General features: G+C 31.5%; 1 protein-coding gene across 1 annotated transcript in view; it reads right to left on the bottom strand.

Annotated features, from left to right (window-relative positions):
• Positions 1 to 24,307, bottom strand: part of LOC132726631 (uncharacterized) — a 134,826-nt gene that overhangs the window by 78,497 nt on the left and 32,022 nt on the right. The window contains exons 30-54 of the mRNA XM_060711976.1: positions 24,067 to 24,205; positions 23,507 to 23,725; positions 22,984 to 23,050; positions 21,424 to 21,557; positions 20,874 to 20,995; positions 20,003 to 20,144; positions 17,346 to 17,579; positions 14,935 to 14,977; positions 14,092 to 14,228; positions 12,543 to 12,674; positions 11,932 to 12,180; positions 10,574 to 10,628; positions 9,554 to 9,717; positions 8,974 to 9,147; positions 7,955 to 8,173; positions 6,790 to 6,832; positions 5,780 to 5,937; positions 4,573 to 4,755; positions 3,883 to 4,095; positions 3,378 to 3,420; positions 2,943 to 3,100; positions 2,126 to 2,299; positions 1,565 to 1,774; positions 1,113 to 1,155; positions 45 to 205 (exon numbers count right to left, since the gene is read on the bottom strand). Coding sequence (XP_060567959.1) covers positions 45 to 205; positions 1,113 to 1,155; positions 1,565 to 1,774; positions 2,126 to 2,299; positions 2,943 to 3,100; positions 3,378 to 3,420; positions 3,883 to 4,095; positions 4,573 to 4,755; positions 5,780 to 5,937; positions 6,790 to 6,832; positions 7,955 to 8,173; positions 8,974 to 9,147; positions 9,554 to 9,717; positions 10,574 to 10,628; positions 11,932 to 12,180; positions 12,543 to 12,674; positions 14,092 to 14,228; positions 14,935 to 14,977; positions 17,346 to 17,579; positions 20,003 to 20,144; positions 20,874 to 20,995; positions 21,424 to 21,557; positions 22,984 to 23,050; positions 23,507 to 23,725; positions 24,067 to 24,205 — 3,616 coding nt within the window. The remainder of the gene's footprint in view (positions 1 to 44; positions 206 to 1,112; positions 1,156 to 1,564; positions 1,775 to 2,125; positions 2,300 to 2,942; positions 3,101 to 3,377; positions 3,421 to 3,882; positions 4,096 to 4,572; positions 4,756 to 5,779; positions 5,938 to 6,789; positions 6,833 to 7,954; positions 8,174 to 8,973; positions 9,148 to 9,553; positions 9,718 to 10,573; positions 10,629 to 11,931; positions 12,181 to 12,542; positions 12,675 to 14,091; positions 14,229 to 14,934; positions 14,978 to 17,345; positions 17,580 to 20,002; positions 20,145 to 20,873; positions 20,996 to 21,423; positions 21,558 to 22,983; positions 23,051 to 23,506; positions 23,726 to 24,066; positions 24,206 to 24,307) is intronic.

Raw genomic sequence — 24,307 nt, 5'->3', positions numbered from 1 at the left:
AAACAAAAGAAAGATTTTTAAATACCAAACTAGATTTTTAGTACCTTCTATTAAATATCCGGCATCCCAGTTACAGAATGGCTTAGCTAGGAAAACATCCTTTAGTATGTCTGTTTTAAATATACATTGAGTTTGCTCAAAACAGATGCCTAGTTTTGCATTGACAATGAATTTTGCTTCACTTGGAATGTCATCAATGGTGTACCTGAAGTGTACAGGAGAAATGTGTAAATGTAACTGAAGAGAAAATATGAGAAGGGAAGATTGGTCAGTAGAGCAACACAATAGTGTGGCCCCTGCTTAAAGTGCTGTTTCGGTTATACTTTTTCCAATCATGTGGCATTTTGCAGAAAACATTTTACACAGATGACATAGATTCCAAAGGTTCCTCATTTAAGTTCCAGTCTTAAGTCACATTAAGGCTACTATTATGTCATGAAAGCTACCCTAATTCATACCATTTATTTCTTGTAAATTTGTACTAGTCACTCAACTATTTACAGAACTGTATCATTTATGGAACTGAACCATTTATAGAAATGTATCATTTATAGAGAACAGTATCATTTATGGAATTGAACCATTTATAGAAATTATCATTTATAGAACTATATCATTTTATAAAACTGTTTCATTTAATAAAACTGTATCATTTTTAGAACTGTATCATTTAAAAAACTGTATCATTTATAGAACTATATCTAGAACTGTATCATTTATAAAACTGTATCATTTATAAAACTGCATCATTTATAAAACTGTCTCATTTATAAAACTGTATCATATACAGATACAGAACTGTATCATTTATAGAACTGTATCATTTATCAAACTGTATCATACTTTATTATACAGATACAGAATGTATCATTTATAGAACTGTATCATTTATAGAACAATATCTCGAAATGTATCATTTATCAAACTGTATCATTTATAGAACTATACCTAGAAATGTATCATTTATCGAACTGTATCATTTATAGAACTGTATACTTTATAGAGCTATATCATTTATAGAAATGTATCATTTATAGAACTGTATCATTTATCAAACTGTATCATTTATAGAACTGCATCATTTTTATAACTGTATCATATTTTATACATACTCTATTCTCACTGCTCCTCCTAGATTGAAGTACTTAGTTTCACCTAGAAACAAAGAACATATCAAAATTGAAATAAAGGTTTGCAAATCCTGCTTAAAATTCTAAGCACTAGGGCTTCTGCTGCCCAGTGGTTAAAGTTGGTGACCTTCAAATCACTTGCCTTACCATTGCTTGTGTTTCGAATCATGTCTGGGACTTTCTACACAAACGTAGTGAAAACAAGATTATTATTGTAAAAACAAAACAGATAAATCGGAAGAGAGCAGACTTCACAAAGAACATAAAGATATAATTATGAAAGTGTCTCACCCTTGGCTCATGAGAAAGCTAAATTTACTTACCTCATTAAAAATTTCATTGTTTTTACAACAACATGATAATGTGGAAAATTCTTATACATTATATTGTTTTATAAAATATGGATAAAACAACAACTAAAATAAACCTCTTACCCCATACATAATCAAATAGTACAAATTCATGCTCAAGTTCTTCAATGCCAACTGTTAATTTGTAATTGCAGGCATCCAACAGAAACTTGACATGTATGGATGTTCGCAGGAAATCAATGTTAACACAACAGTCGAATCCCGTGCAATAGTCTGGTATGTGACAAACTATATTGTCAGGCAATGTAGGAAGTGCCAGAGCTGAACTGCAATCTAAAATGTACCTTTTAATTATAGACAATAATACAACACCATAGAGCATGGCACTTTAAATCTGTTTGGAAAGCAACTACTACAACTGAAACCTCTTTTTCAGTTGTTAAACTATTACAAAGTTGAAAAAGTTTCTGCTCTGTTCTAATTTAACTTTTATTGAGAGAGCAAACAGTTGACGATACTTAAGTTCTAACTGGCCATACTTACACTTTTGGTGCTTTTAAGACAAAAAAAGTCAAAATATGCCAAATTATTTAAAGATCTGAAAAATGTTTTTTTTTCCATGTTTTACATTGAGTGGGTAGATAAGCCAGACATAATGATAGTATGTAGTATAAAATATTCTACCTGAACTCCAACCATTTACTGAATTAGCATATAGAGTGTCACTTGCAGTACAAGGTGGTGTCTGTAGAAATCTGTCAAGGTTCAGCTGACTAAGAAGTAATGCAACAACGGACATTGGTAGAGATTCCTCCGAAGAATGACCAACATCCTTCAGCCATGTTTTCAGTGAAAAATCTGAAAGTTTGTAAGTCAAATTATATATACAGTCATTGTATTGATTAATTATATATTTTTACCTATCTAAAATTCTAAAACTAATAATAATTTTGTTTGTTTTATCTGAATTTTACTCAGATTTTCAAACATTTGGTTACTTTATAGTATGCTATGTGCACATTTTATGGTTAACTAATTACCATTTCTCAGCAAATGACTGACTACTAATTCTATAGTATTTCTGGTTCAATTGTGAGAGAGAAATGACTGACCACATAAGACTCAATGTCTGAGATCAACTGAGAAATTGTTTTGCCCACTGATCAAACCAGCGGTCCCTTAAATCCGATCCTGTACCTCCAACAATGAGGCAATAACAAACTAAGACTAAGCTACCTGGAGATCCTTGATATTGTGTCCCAACACTGGACAAAATAAAGAAATATTAATAAATTGATACTGTATTCCCTTTGCTTTATTATAGCAACTGGCATTTGGAAATTCAAATAGGGTTAACCTATATCATTTTTTAAGCCAAGTAAAGTTCTATATTCACCTTTTCCATATTAAATTCTCTTAAACAAACAACAAGACTGTTTCCAAACTTATAACAGCACAAATCTGTTACCACATTTATGTTGGATAAAAAACTAACTAATACCTTTAAAACTGAAGTCCATATCTAAGTTACAGATTGGTATTGGAATAAGTGTGTTCTTGTAGAAGTCATGACTAAACTGGCAGTCTTGCCCTGCTTCCATACACACAGACATTGATAAATCAACCACAAAATTCTTCTCTGTCTTATCAATCTTGAACCTATGTTGAAAAACATTGAAATGATAATTATATTTCCTCGTTTTATTATCATATCTGTTTCTGATATATTTAACTTATACAAAATTTATTTTAGTTCTATTGTATAGAAAGCCATAAGCTGATAGTAAATATGTTTGATAATTCACTGTTCTCTTTCATTTATTTACAAGAAAAAATCATACCAAATCAAATGTGTTCATTTATAACCAATTTTCTTGAAAAATCTTTAATATTCCATTGCAATAAACTTACTTTGATTTAATGAGAACAAACTTACTTAATTTTGATCAAACCAAATATAGATTCCTCATCCTCTTTACCTGTAAGAGTTCAAATGATTTCATTTAAATATAAAGTACAACCTTTGTAGAACAACTCTTTGTACAATGATAATACTTTCACAACAAAAACATTAATTCTTCACAAAATAAAGACTTCACAATACTTTTAATGTCCCTGGAGCAACACCTCTTAGCAACCAAATTCTTGGTCTCACATAAGGTGTTGCTCTGTAGATGGTGTGCTGCATCATGAAATAATTTTCAGCATTGATGTCACAATATCTTTCATAACAATGCTTTACATAACTATAATCATAAAATTTGACATTCACACAATTGATATATGGTATAACATGATCTAGTGTGATAGAGAAATGCCATATATCTGAGTTAAAAAAAAACTTTTTTTTGTTAAAAAAAATCAGAAAAGTCTTATTAAGAAAGACTAATAATTAAAAGTATCTCTGAAGATGATGGTTATAATATAAATTGGACACCTACCCCAATCATAATTTATAATTTTCTTCTCAAAAGACAGTTTTTCCAAACTTCCTTTGATGACAAATTCACAAAAGTCTATTTCCAGCGATGCATGCAAAGCTATTTTTAGATAATCTATACCAATACAACATTCTATAGCTGAACAGGATGAAGAAATGTGACACACAGAAGATTCCAGCAATCCTGGTAATTCTAAAGTGATCAATCCACACTCTAAAAATAGAAAAGGTAATAAATATTATTAAAAAAAAAAGAATATATCCATATGGGACTATAATTATATACTCACTACAAAACAAGATTCAATATCTGTTAAGCAAACTTAAGTTAAAAACATGAAGCAAGTATAATGAAATCAATATATTTCTAAACATTATTAAAAAAAAACTCGTTTTAAATGCACTTTCTTAAACAATACCATACTTTCAATATGTTAACCAAAAAGTGACTTCTTAATTCTTAACCCAAACCCAATGCTCTTTAACTTGATTCTCAACAAGTAACATGAAAACTATCAAGTAAGCTGTCACAAGGTTTGGTCACTCAATTACAGTAAAGCATGGATGGGTACTTAATATCATAATCCATCAGTAAAAGCTGAATAGTTAACAAATGAACATTGAATAATCATCTGGTGTTACTTGAAAAAAGGCAAACACTGTATCAAATTAACAAAGTCAAGTATGTTACCATTGTTCCAACCATCAACTGCATCTTGATAGATAGCTTCATCAACTGAACAAGGTTCTTCTAAAAGGTACTTGTCAACTCCAGTTGCTGCCAGAACAAACTTCACAGCATCTTCCCATCTCACATGAATTGGTTCAATTGTATCAAGGCCATTATTTTTCAACCATGCTGACATAGAAAATTCTGAAACATCATAAAATTAGTGTCATTAAATAAGATTGATAGATTTAAATCATTTATACATACAATCAGCATTTAGCCTTTAGTTCCTGTTTCAATTTCTGTTACATATAAAGCTAAACCTGCAAAGCTAGAATAATGTAAAAGGGTACTGGTTTCATAGCAGTTTCCGGCCACAAATCGCACTTTTTAACAAATAAAATAAACATCAGTCTACGGAGGGGTACAAAACTTTGACAGGACAAAGTTAGGTACCTGTCCAATATTGCCATGTGCTTAATGTTTTACTTTCTTTTTACTTTTCAATTTGAATATAGACCTGAAACGTAACACCTTTTTTCACCTTTATTCAAAAATTCATAGCAGTTTTCCGGACCTTTTTATTTGGAATATAATTCAGTACCATAAAGCAATGTTATGATAATTTTATCAGACAAACAGAACTTCCCAACCTTTTCCGTGTCGTCGCAAAAATATTTTCCAAAGTATTGATTTACTTAAATGGGGTCTTAGTTATAATATTGCGCAAGGATATTCAAACTAAAATTCCCCAGGTGTTGCTTATTTTTGAAAGTCGCAAGTGTTCTTATGAAACTTTCAATAACAGGCAAAACTTCAAACATATAAATCGTTGTACTATTTCAAATGCTGTTAAGCATGGAAAACAAATGTCTCTCTGATTGATGAAGTAATGTGGATGCCTTTCTGGAAAAAAAAAGACTGCACTGGACAAAAATGATTAACGGCCCGAAAACTGCTAGGGGACGGAAACTGCTAGGAAACCAGTAGCCTTAAAAAGGGAACAATTTAAAGAAAATCAAATCTTTATTTGGTCTATTTTCTATGTTCATTTTCTTTCATTTTCTTTCATTAAAGTATAGAAGTATAGGTTTTCCATAGCAAAAAGTGATAAGTATAAGCATTCATATACAACAGTAAAATGTCATTCAAAGAAATGTCACAAGCAAATACATATTCCTATTCTGGCTATGAAAGGTTTAAAGAAGGAATAGAAATAAAATAATACTTGAGAAGTCAATGGTCATATCACATCCAATCTGTGGTACTTCAGTGTTGTCTAGTACTTTCTTTGTAAACAGGCAAGGTCCATCATGCTCAAAACATATAGCAACTTCTAATGTTATAATAAATATCTTCTCATTATCTGGTTTCTTGATGGAATATCTGAAACAGGCAGTAACATTTTTTGTATTTTTGTCTACATGTATTAAATGGCTTAATACATTTAAATATGAAAGAAATTGTGTAATGATTGCATCTCACATTAAATCTTAATGTTTTCTTATAACAGAGGACATTATCTATGATACCAAATCGTCACATTGTTTGACTCTTTATTCAGAATATTCATACCTACCTGTACATTATAAATACAAGGGAAGTTATGCATATTTTTTCATTTGTGGTATTTAATGGTATCCATTAGAGTATTAGCCAGTTTATATGGATGACCACAATAACACTTATAATAACAATTGCATCTATTTAGAAGTGGTGTGTGTCCATCATTAACAATTGCTTAATTAACTCATTCACTAGTTTAATAGCATCTCTAGACTTACTGACTTCAAGTCTTTGGTTAAAATCCCTTAAGAAGTTTTTTAGAGAGGTTGCACCTGACATTTACAAGTCTAATATCTAGTGTTTTTCATTTAAGGAAAATCTAGTTAAAAATAATGATTATTGTCAAATGGTTTTATTTATATTGAATGTTTCTCTTCCATGACCTATCAATATAGCTGTTTCAGAGTTGATATAAACATATAAAAACCAACCAGTACTGGCATCATATGAAGAAACATAGCCATGACCCAATTAGCCCGGCTCGAACTCATGATCCCTTGGTGGAGGGGCAAACACCATAACCACTTAGCAACTGATCCCCTGTTTTAGGTTTATGTAAACTGACATCAGAAAATAAAGACACAACTTCTGAATGAAAGAAGGTCTGATACTCAGCGCTAATGAAAGTCAAATTAATGTATTAAAAGATAAAGGTAAAAACATAACACTCACGTAAGGCGAAGGAAGTCTCTAATAGTGATGCTCTCTGTTTTACCTTTAAGTTAAAGATAAAATATAATATTGATTACCATAAAACAAGAAACATAAACATGTTCAAATTGGGGGAAAAATATATGTGTCATCAAAATTGGGATTATTCATTTCAAAAATGGAGGATATTGAATGATTATGTAGGTTTAATACTATATTTATTGAACCAGTCAAATAAAACTAATGTTGCCAGCCTCTTGCAAACACTAAACTACTGAACCTATGTGAATATAATTTTCTATTTATCACATATCCAAAATAAGTAGGGCTATTTTTCACCCCAGGATCAATTCAATATAACTTTTGAAGAGGTCCACTATGTAATGCTACATATAAAATATCTAAGCTCTTGGCACTGTAGTTTTACACATAATTAGACTTTAATGTATATATAAGTCTATATTAATCAAGTGAACCCCTGGGGCAGGGCCAATATTGAATAATTGGGCATGATAAATATCAGTTTTGTGGAGGTACACAGGGAAATGTTATATGCCAAATATCCAAGCCTTTAGCATGGTAGTTTCACACAGTAAAACTTTAATAAGTTTTCCTATACAAATCTCTATCAATCAAGTGACCCTGGGTTGTGGCCAATATTGACCCAAAGGGCATGAATACAACAAATTTCTACAATGCATCTAAGCTTTGGGCATTGTTTAACGTGTCACATAGTAAGACTTACATGTGTTTTCCTATATAAGTCTATATAAATCAAGTGACCCTAGGGGCAGGGTTGATTTTGATCTAAGGAAACTGAAACTTGTGATATGTACAGTCTCATTATAAGTTGCATTTAATCAAATAGATTTAACTTCCTCCTACTGGTTTAAAAGATACAGAGTAGCCACCAAATTTCGTAATTCAAACAAAATGACTTTGAGTGACCTTGACCTGAGGAAGGTCAAATCTGCTCTCTGTGCATCAGCTTATTATGATTATGATAAACATTCCTGCTGAGTAGTTTTAGTCTTCTTCTGCTTCAAATGATACAAAGCAAACAAAGAATTGCTATAAGACAGACAGACACAAGTGCAAAACAATATACCCCAAAATTGTTTACAGACATATGAAAAAATGGCTAAACCCACATACTGCATATTGAAAATAATAAAATTCTAAATACCCCATTCATAGTTGAACAAGGGAAATGAGAAGCCCTGTGTTTCTATTCCACCAGACACTATATATGTGCACAGGTTGATGTCCAGGTAGGCACGTATTGACAACCCTAGATTTTCTATATCTACACAACAGTCAATTGCAGTACAATAATCAGGAACATAGCATGAGATTTCACTGCTACTCTTTAATTCAGGAAGCCGGACAAAACTTAAAGGACACACTGAAAACAAATCAGAATTATTAGTGATTATGCATAATCTTAATATTATACAAACTTAAGCTGTCACATGTGTGAAAAATTACAGTAAACCTCACCAATTCTGTATCACAGGATTTTATATTGAGTTCCATTCACTTTTATTCTAAATAAGTTGAAAAAAAAATCCTCCAAGTAGTATAGGCTAAATATCCAATATAGGAATATAGGCTAAATAGAGCGGACAAAATTTTTTTTGTACATTTAACCTCTAAGTATGAACTTGACTGTGAGGTTGTACAGAAGTGGCATGTGCTGGTGATGTTGAATTGAATATTTGAGCCAAAGAGTAAAGCATTTATAGAGTGGCTACAAAATTGTCTAACATTTGACCTTCAAGCAAGTATGTCCTTTACTTTGAGATAGTACAGTTAACACATCACCTTGACCTGGCACAGTGTTTGCATAAGTTACACACATTTGAATATCTTAGTTAAAACTGATAAAAAAAGGGGTTTAATAGTGAAGACAAACAATTATCTAACATCTGACATTCAAATGTGACCTTGATCTTTATGCAGCACAGCTGTTGCATGGGTCTTACACACATGATGTTGATGTGAACATGAGCCTAAGGGTAAAGTGGACACAAAATTATCTGACATGTAACTTTCAAGTGTTAGCTTCACCTGGAGGTTGCACAACGACAACAAGTGCTCTACACATTGCCAGTTGAGCCCGGGATAAGCTCAAAACATCAATAAAAATCATTATCATATACAAAATCTAGATGTAAACAATAGTGAAGAAACAATATCACTTACAATTATTCCATCCAGTCACTGATGGGTTATATGGATCTCTCTTTCGGTCACATGGGGGCTTTTGTAAAAATCCTTTTATTCCAAGAAAATCTTCAAGAGCTTCACGGCCAGCATTTGACAACTGGGCATTCACAGACTCTCCTCTTTCCTGTAACCATGCCTCCAGTGAGAAATCTAGACAAAAGATATGGTATAACTAACAAGGCTTGTATCTCTCATTTATCACAATAAAGCTTCCATAATACAATACTAGAAGAAGTCTTATTTGAAGGAAACGAGTTAGATCAGAATGCTATAGATAAAATCATATTTAAACAATACATCTATACAACTTAAAACTTTTGTTTAAGTTTTTTGAAGCATGTAATGCTATTGGACAATATACTCAAAGAAGTCTGTTGCATTATCTATAAATAGATAGACAAGTAAAATACTACCCTTCCACATTGTATTTCACATGTTAAGAAAGTTAATACAGTCAACCTTAATACAGTCAACCTATACATCAATAGACAAATAGGAAGGCATTTTGGCCAACATGCATGCTCAAAATTCAACAATTACATTTGCATCATAATACCTTCAAAATCAGCCCATTTCCTTGCATCACATAGAGGGATTTCTTGCTTATCAAGAAGAATGAGACCATTTCTTGGGATACGCAGCTTCTGATCGTCAACAGGTATAGCAATATCAACTCTCATATCAACTTTGTATCCTACGTCAGTCTTGAAAATTGTATACCTAAATATGTGTTAAATATAAACCATATCTTAATTTTGCATGTATCTATGCCTGAAACTTCTTATTATCATTTCTATTCTGTTAGGTTTTATGTTGCAAAAACATAGAACAGGCAATGTGGAAACTTACACGTTTTTTTAAATGATATTAGTGTATAAAACGCTCAAAATAATAGCCAGTTACGTCATGATTAATTTTTCCTTTTTTTTCTTTGGTTGGGAAATTCATGTGGCACCAACACAGAGGAGGTCATATTGTCATTTTCCAGCTTTTACTGGTGGAGGAAGACATCAAGTGCCCCGCCATGCATTATTTCAGGCACAAAGGCGCACCTGAGTAGAACCACAGATGTTCCATAAAGTAGCTGGATAGCTTCCTCACATGAAAGAATCCAAAGTCCCTGACAGGATTCGAACCTACAGTAGTGGTTTGAAGTCAACAACCTTAAACACTCAGCCAAGGACGCCCCCTCATGGCTAAATAGTTTACATAACCTCCACAAGCAAGTATAACTATTAATCTATGTAACAATGTTGAAATCTAAACTTTCAACAAACAGTCCTATGAAGGTGTATGCTGAAACTTTGCTACCAGTACAAACCCAGACTAGCTTATATATTTATATGTGTGCGAAAGTGGCCTCTAAATGCAGACTTGGCCTCTAAACTCATTGATCTTGGACTGAATGACCATAGTCTCTTCGATACAAGACATTACTAGCTTTAAGAACTGGAAACAATCTTAAAAAAGAATCTAGAAAAGAGCTGAAAGAACTAATATCACAATTAAAAACAAATTAGACTTTCCTCTAAACTATGTTAATTCTGATCTGTTATAATTGATAAAGCAAACATACGTTAGAATTACTGGAGGGTCTTCTTTTGAACCAAATGGTACATTTACTTGTTTATCTGAAATTACATCAGTGTAACAACATATAACATTTGTTTTGTTTTTTTTTAAATATTTTTCTATATTGCTTTAAAGATTACATTATAAGCAGTTTTCAATGTCCTTTACTTTCATCTGAAGTTACCAAGTATTCTTTGTAGAGGCTACTGGTTGGGGACCACCATAACCGGACAACCACCAAACCCGGACGGCCCCGAAAATGCTTAATTTAGTAATTATTTTGTTCAGTGGATGTCAGTCACTTTTTTCTGAACAGTAAATGAATGTTTCTTCTAAAATTAAGTAAATAAATTTATTTCAACCTCCGTAAATGGTAATATTTTGATGTCTATTTCAAGAATGTTAACGTTGAGATTTGGGGGTCAAGAAAGCAATGCCTGACCTCATATACCAGCTATAATTATTTGCAGAGTAAACAATAGCATATCCAAAACTTCAGCATTTGTTGCTGAAATATTGTATATCATGTTAAAAATCAAAAATCAAAACACCCAAGCTTTTATCTGAATTAAATCACGTCATGTACATATCTGTCCGGACTCATGGTACTGTAGTGCAGACAATTTAGGTAATTTTGATACCCTCCTTGTCGAGCCTCAGAGATAAGTGTCTATACAATTAGAAATAAACAAACTAGTTTGTTAGTTAGGAGAAGAACCTAGCTGAACTGTGTCAAATTTGCTGGGCTCTAGGTTAAAAATTATGAAATCTGTACGGAAAAATGTTCAAAAAGTGTCCGGTTGATGGTCCCCGACCAGTATACAATTAAAATGTGAAGTTGAAAAAAAAATTTATATTGGAAAAATCATGCACAAGTTAAAATCTGTTCAATTAGCCCTAAGAAACTGACTAATTAATTTCCAAGAATGATGACTGTCAATTGCTATCTGTACCAAAAAAAACAACAAAAGAAACAAAAAAAAACAAACAACAAAACAAAAAAAACAATAAAAAAAATTAAAACAAAAAGTCTTTGATTTTACAATTTGTATGAATATTAATGTTTAAATAATAAATGCTTTGATACTGTTTAGATTTATTATGGTTGAATATTAGTATTTATATCTAAATTGTCATAAATATAAAAAAGTATAAATAACATATTTTGTAAAACATATAGAGATTATTTTTAAAAATAAAAACATTTAAATGTATAAAAACTTGTAATATCTTATTTCATTTCATTGGAATCAATAAAACTTAAGATATTTTTATCCCAAAGTGTCAAGGATATACAGTTTGAATTATCATTAGGAAAGGATAATTTCATAATTTTTTTCAAAATAACAAAAATATAATTACTCCACTGATACTTCAACAAGTATTCTTTCTCCTCATTTTTAGCAATACCATATTCTGCACTAAAACCACATGGATCCATTTTAAACCATACAGGAAACTTTACATCTATAATTTTCGAGGAAAACGGGATCGGTAATTCAAATTCAGCACAACATACTATCCCAAAGCAGTTGTCAGCAAGAACACACTGAAGTACACCTTTCATTTCCTCTGGCATCATTTTCACTACATCTAAATATTCTGGGCAGCCTGAAAATAATCCATTTCTAATATCACAAAAAGAATATATTTCATAATATAAATACTTTATAAATCAAAATTAGGCAAAAACAATTTGTATAAATGTTATGAAAAAATATATATTGTGAAAAAAAAACAAAAAATTGGAAAAAAGGTGATCCCTCGGAAGCATTAAAATATTACAACAAAATTACATGAAAATTGCAGGCTCGCCGGCTTGATTGAGGGTTTACATGTCAGTTATTTATTTGGTTCAGCTTCAAAAATTCAAAACCAAAATTATTTCCTTTATCTTAATCAAATGTTCTTTTTTCAGCTACACTGTATTGGGATAAACACAACAAAACTCCCTTTTCAACACTTTCTTTTACCTGTTGGTGCCTGTGGCAATGTACATTCACCATGATTTATAATGTCATATATGTCGAGTTTTCTGAGAATCAAATTGAAAACAGCTTCGCTTATTTCACCTCCTAGAGCTTGAGCTAACTCTTCGATACTTCCTGAAATATTTGATACAATTTAACTGATTAAAATATTACTTAAAAAAAAATACGATATTAATTGAAATGAATTCTCCAAATATTTTGAACAACAGTGATCAGTAATCACAATGTTTCGCCTCATGATGGCCATTTCTGTTGGGACAAGTTTTGTGACAGACGGACAGACAGATGGACAGTGCATACAAATAGACTTGGTACTGATCATTCCTGTAAAATTAGGATAAAATTGCACAGTAGTTATGAGGAGTAGTCCGGACAAGCTTTTGTGTATCTGGCAACACACAGAAAAAAAAAAACACCTTTTTATCCAAAGGCCATAACTCGGCCAAAAAATCATTCAAACAAAAAACCTGTGCAATAATGCGCAAGGACTTGAGCTACAGATCAATCCTGTAAAGTTTCATTGAAATTGCATAGTTAGTATAGAGAAGTAGTCCGGACAAATTTAAAAATAAAAATATAAAGGGCCATAACTCTAACAAAAAGTGTTAAACCGGAAAAATGCTGACAATATGCACAACTAGACTTGGTACTGATCATTCCTGTAAAGTTTGGATGAAATTGCACCAGTAGTTTATGAGGAGTAGTCCGGACAAGCTTTTGTGTATCTGGCAACACACAGAAAAAAACGCCTTTTTATCAAAGCGTATGCATATGCGAATAATTCTAATAGGACTATTTTTACAGTACAGAACTACCACATCACAGAGAGTAGCAAGCATAAAGTGGACTGCTAGTGGTGTTTAGTATCACCTTTGTTATACATTTTTGTACATTTTCTCACCTGGACAGAACTCTGAGCTACTACATAATTTGTAATACTTTAATTGAATATGTGTGGTCTAATTATCAATGTGCCTGGCATATTTAATGTAATCATACTTCATACTATATAACACATATTTCCAAACGTCTCTAAAAATTATATAAAAATAATTAACAGAAATCTAAATATTGCTTAAAATGTCCGAAAACAAACAGTCTGTTTAAACACTATATTTAAGGTTGTTCCTTCCTTAAATATATAATACAGAATTCTTTCATCTTGGTTATTTCTATGATAGTGGTTGAGAAATCCTGGATGCCAGGATTTCCAGAACAAATGTTGTGAAAAATGACAATATTGAATAAATTATCCTTTCTATTTATATTAGCTTTAATAATGCAGTAGATTATGCTAAGAAAAACAATAATTATGCAAAAAAAATTTTATGAACATCTTTTAATTACTCAAGAGGTAAATAATAGAGAATCTTAACATTGAACCAAACCAGTACTTACCGTTCACCTGAATTTTTTTTTTTCATTTTACCATCGGGCATTTCCCTTAAGCAGTGCATGCAGACTGTATTAACAGTCCTGATAGGATGCACTTTGATTTTATTATGACATACTTATCAAAGAAAGTTTTTACCTTCTAATGAGAAATCTTCATTACAAATAGGTATTGGTATCAGATGATCTTTTAGTACCTCTTCTGATAATTCTTCAAATTTTAGGTCAAAGTCAATCTCAAAGTTTGTTTTGGATTCATCTTGACGTACTCGCAATCTTAAAAGAAAAAAACACAAATAACAATAGAATTAATTTACTGTTTGAAATTTACTGATTTGCAGTTATAACTTGCCAATGCCAGTATTCAAGCAGTCTAACCTATTTAAATAGAACATGCATATTTTTCTTTAATGTTTTAATAAAAAAATGTTGGTTTTTTATTTAAGCAGAGTAAACCAGAAGTGAAGAGTCTTTGTGACCACTCTAAAGCCAGCCAACTCTGCCAGTCTGTAGGTAGCTTATTTTTGTATTCTAATATCAAAATCTGTGAAACATTGAAAGGATTGTTCCATATTCAAAGCCTGACACATGCATTACAATAAAAATCAGAAGGGTAAGAGTTAACATTACATTCTTTCAAAGTCAGGTAAGATATCATAGAAGTTTTCAGGAACTGATTACACCAACACTATAAAGGTTATGTTAAATCTTCCTATTCATAATCTTTATGAGATGAAGAGAACCAAACAAGAGACATCCCGCATTTAGCAGAAACCAAGGTAGAATCCCAGATTGTTTTAAAGATAGCTAAAAATTAGTAATTTCTTAAAATTAACTATAAACTTTATCCAAGAATGCAAAAATTATACATCATAATAATTTGTTTGGCTGGCAATTCCAGAGATTTTACAAAAGATACTCTATTGTTAATTTATAAATCTTAAAAGATATCTTTTTAAATAACTAAAATATATCAGCTTACATAATACTAATATCATCTGTAAGTTCTACAACTTCTTCTTTGCCTGAAAATATAATAAAGTTAGTTGTGTAAAATCCAAAACAACAAATCCTTTTTAACTAATAATTAGTTTATATATTATCAACAATACAATATTATATAATGAAATATTCATCTCGCAAAAGTTTTATTTTCTAATAAAGGAATGCTATAACTTATCTCCATGGTGGCAATGACAGTCCCATATTATGGCTATGGGCATTTGGGCATTTTGGTGTATTTTGTAAGTTTCCTCAAAGTAAATGCAGGTATCAATGACAACCCATTAGAGTGAAGAAGTAAGTGGATCCCACCAAGGTAAACAGAAGCTTTCAGTGATGCACATCCTGATGATATCTATCATATTATTCATGTTCTATGCATATCTGATGTGTTTTTCATATTATTATGTATTCCTTATCATATAGATGAAACAGGGATACCAGAGAACTAAATTGAAGCACATTTGTGCAAGAAAATCCCTTAAGAAATTCTAGCCATTAAATCAAAATACTTCAACGAGTGAACATGAAGCCCAAGACAAACAAGATAATGTGTTTCTAATTGCTTCATTCATCCAGTTTTTGTGCTAGCAAGAAGGCCAACAGTGTCATGGAAAGCTCAGACTCAGTTCGCATGTATTTAATGTCGAATTTTTGTTGCCAATTTCTTAGATACCACCAAAAAGGTAGTTATCTTTTAGGTAATACACAAATACAGCTACTTTGATTCTCTTACTTGCCTGTTGTAGACCACTGAATGCATGGGATTAGTATTGTAAGTGTTGGAGCAGGGATAGCTCTTCCTGAGCTCAGTCTTTTTATGCACCTTTCAAGACCATAGTAAAACTTAAGATATTATAATGCCTCTAATTGCAATACATTAATATAGTACAAAATTAATGTAATCCAAATATTAGTTAATGAATTTTTTACATACAAGCTTGACATGGCAGCTGTGAAAGAATGGAGTACAAAGTGACCATACTAAGAAAATGCTAAATCAGATACACAGAAATACATATGATTGCTGTCAATGTAAGAGCCACTTCAAATTTTTGTACGGACCTACTACATACTGTCGTGTTTTATAGGGTTAACAAAGTTATATCACAATACTCATCCACACTATTGCTGCTTCAACTAATTTTTTGAAAGTTTGAAATTAAGGTCCGACATCAATTATGATTATGGTCTCTTTGTATATTTCATCACCCACCCCTTGTTTCGTTCATCCGATTCTCAAAATCATTTGTTAGGGAAAATTTTTTTGACCTAAATTTGGGGATCTTTAAATTGTATGTTCTTATTACCTTTTTTTAGAATCCCAGAATAAATCCTAATCCTGTGCTTATTTTAAAACCCTCATATCGGTATTTTAGCACAAATTTTGAATCTTATAATAGACTCTGAAAAGTTATCCTACACTTCTTCAGACATAAATCTTGTTAATGTAATGGACAAGTAGCATGCTTTGTCCTAATGATAAAATTTATAGAAAGAAAACCAGTCAAGCATGTCTATTTAGACCATCATTGGCTGTCAGATCCCAGGTGATGTATCTGACCATAGACTGTAAGAACAGGTAACTCATATATTATGAACAGTTCCTACATAAATGGCTTTCCTTATCTGAGGAGTCAATTAACAATTTCAATTTCTATGTTATTCATTTAATTTTGTGTAGGAAGCTGTAATATTTTGACTCGCTATTGATCAGCTAATATTAACCACTAGCTGATAAGCCTGGCCTTAATTTACCTGGCATCACCTCTCTGTAGGATCATTAGTAAATCATGAAATTTAGAAACCAACAGCTTCATTGTTTAATCTCTGTATCCAGTAACTATAATATAGGGGATATTACAGAAGCTATAAGCTTTAAGAAACATTCTAAAATCTGTTCCTTAAAGCAGCACACCTCCAGATTCATGCTAATTTTCATGAAAATTTAAAAAGGTATTTAAACAGTATAATATTGTGAAGTTATCAAAAGAATGCAATTTACACATTATCAATGGCACTTATAACCCATGTAAATTACCATAAAGAGGTCAAAATATGAAAAAATAGCCCTTAATGCGTTTCAGTAACACAGTAGAAATATAGTTTTAAATACTGAAAAAGCGGTCATTGATTGCACATAACATGTAAATTTTTACTAGAACTTTGTATCTTTATACATTTCCTAAAATCTAAGTAAATTTTTCTCCGGTTTGATTTTATTGAACTATTTTTGCTAATCTGGAGGCGTGCAGCTTTAAACAACCAAGCATTAATCAAGGAAACAATGGCTTGCCCCTAAAATCATGCGACTTGCAATCCTTTGATTACTAATCACAAGTAAGACAGGACATATTCAATACTTCTAAAAAAATCTTGAAGCATATTTACCCCAAGCATAGTCAAATATAAATATTTGTTTAACTTTCCGCTCAAATGCCTTTGTTAGAATGAAATTGCATGGATCAAGTTCCAGATAAGCTGTAAACGATCTGTAAATTTTAAGCTCTGGTATCTTGAAGTCTAGGCACACACTTATTTTCATGCAGTCATCTCGTATGTAATAATACAACAAGTCATTCTGCGGTCTACGTATCTCGATTGTTTCACCATGTGAGGTACAACCTGCAAACAAATTTCAAACAAAATCATTAGAATCGGACAATTTTTAGGATACATAAAACATAAAACAAAATTATTAGAAACAGAATATTAATAGGATAATAGAATTTAAAAAACCCTTTTTAACCAGTCAAGTATCAATTTAAAGTTTCTTTACACTTCTGGCTATGTTTCTATTTTTAATGAATCAGGGTCCTAAAATGATTTTTTACAGACAATCCTGCAGGGCAAGTAGCTGCTAAATTCTAAAAGCAGGTTACAATTTTCACTCGCTCTGCTACAGTATGTTACTTACTCAACTAGTACATATATGCAAATATTAACCTAAATTACATGTGTCAAACTTGTAGAGTCACAGTACCTGTGCTCGACCAGCCCAGTGCTCAACCGATACTTCTATTTTGGTATGATTTATGCATTAAAGTGGAAAACCCTGGAAGTTTGAGTGTGCTATTTGTACCTGACCTGTAAGCTCTACACCATGTACAAGTACTCCAAGTTTGGTAGAAGATTGGCCATTTCGCAGACAATATTAAACAGTACAAAAATACATTTCTATAATTAAAGTAGCAGTAAAAGCTATTTAAAACACAGAAATAATAACAATTTAGGGCAAATGTTGACAATACTTTGTTGAGTTGCCAATTCCAATTGATTTTCATAAGAAAAGGGCCCAAAAATCATCAAAACCCAGCTTTCCATAAAAGGCAGGGGCTATGAGCATGTAAACAAATATGGCAGCTGTACGGAAACAAATCAGAAACACACCACTAAAAGCGTAGACCATTTGTATATAACACCAAATATCACACTTAAATATGTTTGCAGAGTGATTTTAGTAAAAAAAATATGAGAGTTGAAATTATCTCATACACCCCAGGATATGTAAATTCCAAAACTCTTATAAACACTTTATTTGTCAATGTATAGCATTGCTTTCGTATCATATTTACTCTCCTATTTACATCTATAGACACTAAAATATAAATGTTTCGAAATATTTTTGAAATAGAATTGTTGAACATAAAATGCCATATTGTTTTAAAAAATAAAAGTTCTTATAGAGATAGAACCACCTGGTCGAGCACTGGTTTGGTTGCCTGAAAAATATAGTGGTTTTATACCCTATATACAACTCCTAGATAAATTGAATCCTGATCTGTGTAATTAAAAAGCTTTAGCTTATAATGTGAGTTTGAAAGGGCCAGCTTTGTAACAAAAATAAGTTTCCCAGCAAACTTTTTGTTCTGAAAGAGTTTTTATGTGATTTTGTGAAAAACTGGTTGAGCACTAGTACATTGACTCTAGTCATGATAGTTATTATTTGTGTTACATCCATCAATAAATTATGACTAAATGGTCCCTAACACATCTTCTGTTTTATGTTAACTTTGACCTCACTATGTGACATTGGTAGCAGGGACCTGGATTAATACTTAGCCTCAAAATGTTGAACATTTGTGCCAACTTGCATTAAAATCCCCAATGAATGTGGAAGTTTCGTTCCTGACAAAGAGTTTCTCAATAACTTCCAAGTGTAATCTTGACTTTTGACCTGCAGACCTAGTTAATGCTTATGACACTGCTTCTAATAGTTGTAAACATTTCTATGAAGTTTCATTAGAATCCTTCAATGCGTGTAGGACATTTGCTCTGGACAAACTTTCTATATTTTATCATCTTTCAGTGTTTTTTTTTCTTTATATAACTACTACCCTTAAACAGTACTGTTCCCACTAGAAAATAGATATCAAAATTAGAATTTCCAATGTTTAAATTCCCAAAATGGCTGTTCAAAATTTCCACAAGGCCAAGTGATTTCTCTTAAATCATTTAAATCCAATAAATCATCTCTCAATAGTTCTACCTGGACAGTGGAAGCTGTTAGCTATCTTTATTCATGATGACTAATCTTATTTGTTGCTGTAAAAAGGCATAAGAAAAATTCCCAATTTAAGTCAAAATAACACATTTTTTCCCAATCACTCTGGTACCGGCACCATTCCCAAAGTAGAGAAAAAATCACTGTCTTTAATGACCTTGACCTTGCATATATTAACCTAAATTACATGGTTCACATAAGTAGTCATGATAATGACCATTTTGTGTTTCAATCCTTACATAAATGATTACTAAATGGTCTAAATACACATTTTCATATTTTTATCTGAACTTTGACCCTATGTTTGACCTTGACCTTATCCACAGTTTTTCAAATGGGCGTATGAAAAGAGATGTCTTCAAAAAATGACAGCAGTTGTGTATATAATTTATAAATGTCACAATTATTCAATGAAAAGCACCTTTACAAACATGCAGTATCATAAATATAAATGTATTTGACATGTATAAGACATATTTCAATAATGAGTTCTTCTCGGACTATATTTTGGTTAGCATTTATATATAGAAGAAATGTCATTTACTTAGGTCACTAAGTAGATATCTCTCATTTAGCTCCTCTTTTGTCCCAGTTGTTGATAATCCTTTTTTCTCCAAAAGTTCCTTTAATGTTGTCTCATCAAAAGTTTGTGGTCTAGGGCATGAAGGATTATCCAACAACAAATCCTAAATAGCAAATCAATTATAAATCAATTATTAATATCATGCTAATTCTGAAATGCATGATCACATCTCGGTTTACTGCACATATACAATGATTTTTTTCCCCTAATATAACAAAGGCCTATAAAAGGTCTATTCCTTATAGGAATTTCCTTTAAAATCATGCAGTTTTCCTAAAAATCTGAACTTACACATCAAGCTTTATCACTACCTGACTTAGCAAAAATTTAGCGATAATTCTTCAAAATCAAAAGGCTAAGGCCTTTTCCTATTTAAGTGAGAAAAACCAGTTGATATTTTACACAGGGTTTTCAGTATCAATAACAGATAGGAAACCCATATCATCAGTTGAAATGCTGATAAAATTGGTTGTATTTTCAGCCTGTTGATTAAAATATCCTCCTTGACCCTTGGGCAGATCAGTTGTTTTCTTGACACATCTGACACAGCTCAGATAAAATGAAAACCCAGTTATATACATAATTGTTGTTATTGCTCAGGTAATTATCTGGCACTGAAGTAAAAAAACAGTATTGTAGTTCTTACGGACAATGTTATAGATTTCATTCATGAACAATCAATTCAAATAATGTACCATCAATAAAGTTGAGGAAACTTTATGTATCAGATACATTGTACATAAAACAAATCGAAAGATCGATTAAAATGATTTTTTATGCTTTATTGCATTGTTGCATATGCAATAAACTATTTCTTGTATATCATATCTACCTTTGTAATTCCAAGAGAGAGCAGTAAGTCATCAATGGTTTTATTCACAGCTGCTGCTGCTATATCTATAGGAGCATCGGCTAAATTATCCTGTATCTGCTCATAATATTCTGCTGCATCAACTGAGAGAGTGAGAGAGAGGAAAAATATTTCAATACTCAGTGATTTGCCATTATTGTCAATTAATCAATTTTTCTTTACAGTTTCACTTCGGTATAAAAACTAACTGAATAATTTGAAAGAAAATCACTTTTCCTTTAAAGCAGAATAAATTCAAGTTGTGAAATCTGTATACCTTACAGGTGATATATTTTAAATCTAAATAATCTAAAAAGAAAAATTCTGATTTAAATCCAAGAGATTTTTTTATTGTTTGATTTACAGGTATCATTGTATAATTTAGTTATATATGTATGTCAATGATTTTTAAAGAAAAACTACGGGTAAACATTATTTTATAAAATGCTCTCCCAAAATTTTTTTAAAAATAATTCATAACAAAGTATAAAGTATTTTCATGGGTTTTAAATTCCAACTTCCCATTTTGGGCCTATGGTTGGGAACACAAACACTGCATTTTCAAGAAGTGGTATATACACAAAGCATTCATCAAGATTCTCAAGGTTACATATACCAATACCAAATGAGAAAGTTATGTCAACGTTTGTCTTCTTGTAGGAATACCTGTAAAATAACAAACCACATTTATACTACAAATATGTAAATATAATCATTGTTGCTTAAGATATATTATTTAACTTTACTTTTATCTCATTTTCATCTATATACAATTCCTTTTCAAGGTAGAATTTCAAGGTAGAAGGTCATTATGACCTGATCATGCATTAATTTTCAGCTTTAATAGTATAGGAATTTCCTGAATATCTAACATATGAAGAATATGTCAGACATTTGCAGCTTAATAAGAAGCTTTCATACAGAATTTAATGTTTATAGACGGATTCTTATCAAGAGAAATGTGTTCTTCGAAGCCAACAACCATAAGTATCTTGTCGAGGCCATTCCTAAACCTCTTACAGTTATGTTATCGGTTTATGAAAAAGATGTGTGTACATCTGAGTTAATTCAAAATCTACATGCAAATGTCTAACTGAACTCAATATGAATCACAAACAGAACAAGAGCTGTCGGTAGGACAGCAAAGCTCGACTATTCTTAGTGCTTGATAGTAAAAAAAATGCTTGATACAGTTACCTCCTCCTGTTTACAGGTTGGGGTCATGATGGTGAACAAGTGTGCAAAGTTTCAAAGCCATATGTCAATGGACTTGGAAAATATTTTAACTATTACAAAAACTTTAACGTAAATTCTAAGTCGAAAAAGGGGCATAATTCTGTCAAAATGCTTGATAGAGTTACCTCCTCCTGTCTACAGGTTGGGGTCATGATGGTGAACAAGTGTGCAAAGTTTCAAAGCCATATGTCAATGGACTTGGAAAATATTTTAACTATTACAAAAACTTTAACGTAAATTCTAAGTCGAAAAAGGGGCATAATTCTGTCAAAAATGCTTGATAGAGTTACCTCCTCCTGTCTACAGATTGGGGTCATGATGGTGAACAAGTGTGCAAAGTTTCAAAGCCATATGTCAATGGACTTGGAAAATATTTGAACTATTACAAAAAACTTTAACGTAAATTCTAAGTCGAAAAAGGGGCATAATTCTGTCAAAATGCTTGATAGAGTTACCTCCTCCTGTCTACAGATTGGGGTCATGATGGTGAACAAGAATGCAAAGTTTCAAAGCCATATGTCAATGGACTTTGAAAATATTTGAACTATTACAATAACTTTACGTAAATTCTAAGTCGAAAAAGGGGCATAATTCTGTCAAAATGCTTGATAGAGTTACCTCCTCCTGTCTACAGGTTGGGGTCATGATGGTGAACAAGTGTGCAAAGTTTCAAAGCCATATGTCAATGGACTTTGAAAATATTTGAACTATTACAAAAACTTTAACATAAGTGGTTACGCCGACGCCGACGCTCGGGTGACTGCAATAGCTCTACTTATTCTTATCGAATAGTCGAGCTAAAAATGATTAGATTTGAAAATGAAATATAACACAAAAGTCACAAAAATAATCATACCTCACAATGACAGTTTGTCCATCTAGAAATTCTATGTCAATACCAGTATCCTCAAACTCATCTCTCTCTGTAGTTTAAAACATAATTATTTATCTTATGTAACATAATGGTTACTTTCTGGTCTTAATGTAGCTTATATGCTTTATATGAATTTGATGATTTTTTTTCGTCAAATAAAACCAAACTTTCAATGTCAAAGCACCCTAGCTCCTACTTTTTAGTTACTTCATCTATCAGCTGCATTTTTTCCATTTTTCAAAAAATTGTACTTTTTGCACTAACTGGTTAGATAAAAGGTAAACTGTTAATAAATTAGTTTAACCTTTACCCTCATGGAACCAAAATAAATTAGCCTTTGGCAACAGGATAGAGCCAGACCAGCCTGCCAATCTTGCACTCTTATGAGACGTTCATTTACTGACTTTAATTTCTTTTTAAATTTCTCAATATTCTCAAAAGTGATAAAGGACAGCTTGGAAAATGGGAGCTTGCCAAGTTCATTTCAGAAATACATAATTCATACCATCATCATAATCATTAATGTTGAAAGTATCCATCCAATCGTTCACTCCAAATGTCATTCTAAACGGCTCAACATCAAGTCGCACAAATATTTTCACCGACTTCTGAAGTAGTTTATATATATCCATGGTAAGGCAGCACTCCAGTCCTAGGCACTTTTCATCATGTGAGCAGTACAATATCTCATCTTGTGGTAATGCCCATGTGATCAATGGACAACCTGTCATTAAATATATAATTGCAAAATGAAATCATCTCTTGAAATGAATATGTTAATGTTACCAATAATAATTTATTTCATTGTATTTTTTTAATAATTTTAGTGAGGGATTATATTTTGCTAATTTTGCAAATTAGCAAAATTGGAATTCTTTGGTAAAATATTAATGGTTGATGATATCATATTAATTCAAAAGATCTGAAAGTAAAAATTGTAAAGTAGTTCACCTCAATAATTTGTCTGTAACATTAATTTCACAATAATTATATGATTTTACAGTAACGCCTTTAACTTAATACAGTAGAGAAAATAAAGAAGATATATAAAGCAAAGAAGATTACTTAAATCAGCAGTCATAAGTTGTTTGATCATATCTTCATTAGTTGCCTGAGATTTTTTCCCTCTACTCTGTAACTCATGTTCAAGTTCTTGTTTGGTCATATGATAGGGATTCCTGCAATGCACTAGCCTCACTGCATCCTTTGAAATAAAAAATGTTTTTAAATATGTTATAAAAGTATTCAAATATTTCGTATTGTGTTTCACAAGTTGAATAATATATGCAAAACCAAATTTAGGGTA

This window comes from Ruditapes philippinarum, unplaced genomic scaffold, assembly GCF_026571515.1.
Source record: "Ruditapes philippinarum isolate M1 unplaced genomic scaffold, ASM2657151v2 ctg1393_1_1_1_1, whole genome shotgun sequence".
In the NCBI taxonomy this organism is placed as follows: Eukaryota; Metazoa; Mollusca; class Bivalvia; order Venerida; family Veneridae; genus Ruditapes; species Ruditapes philippinarum.
This window is presented reverse-complemented; position numbering and strand designations above follow the sequence as displayed.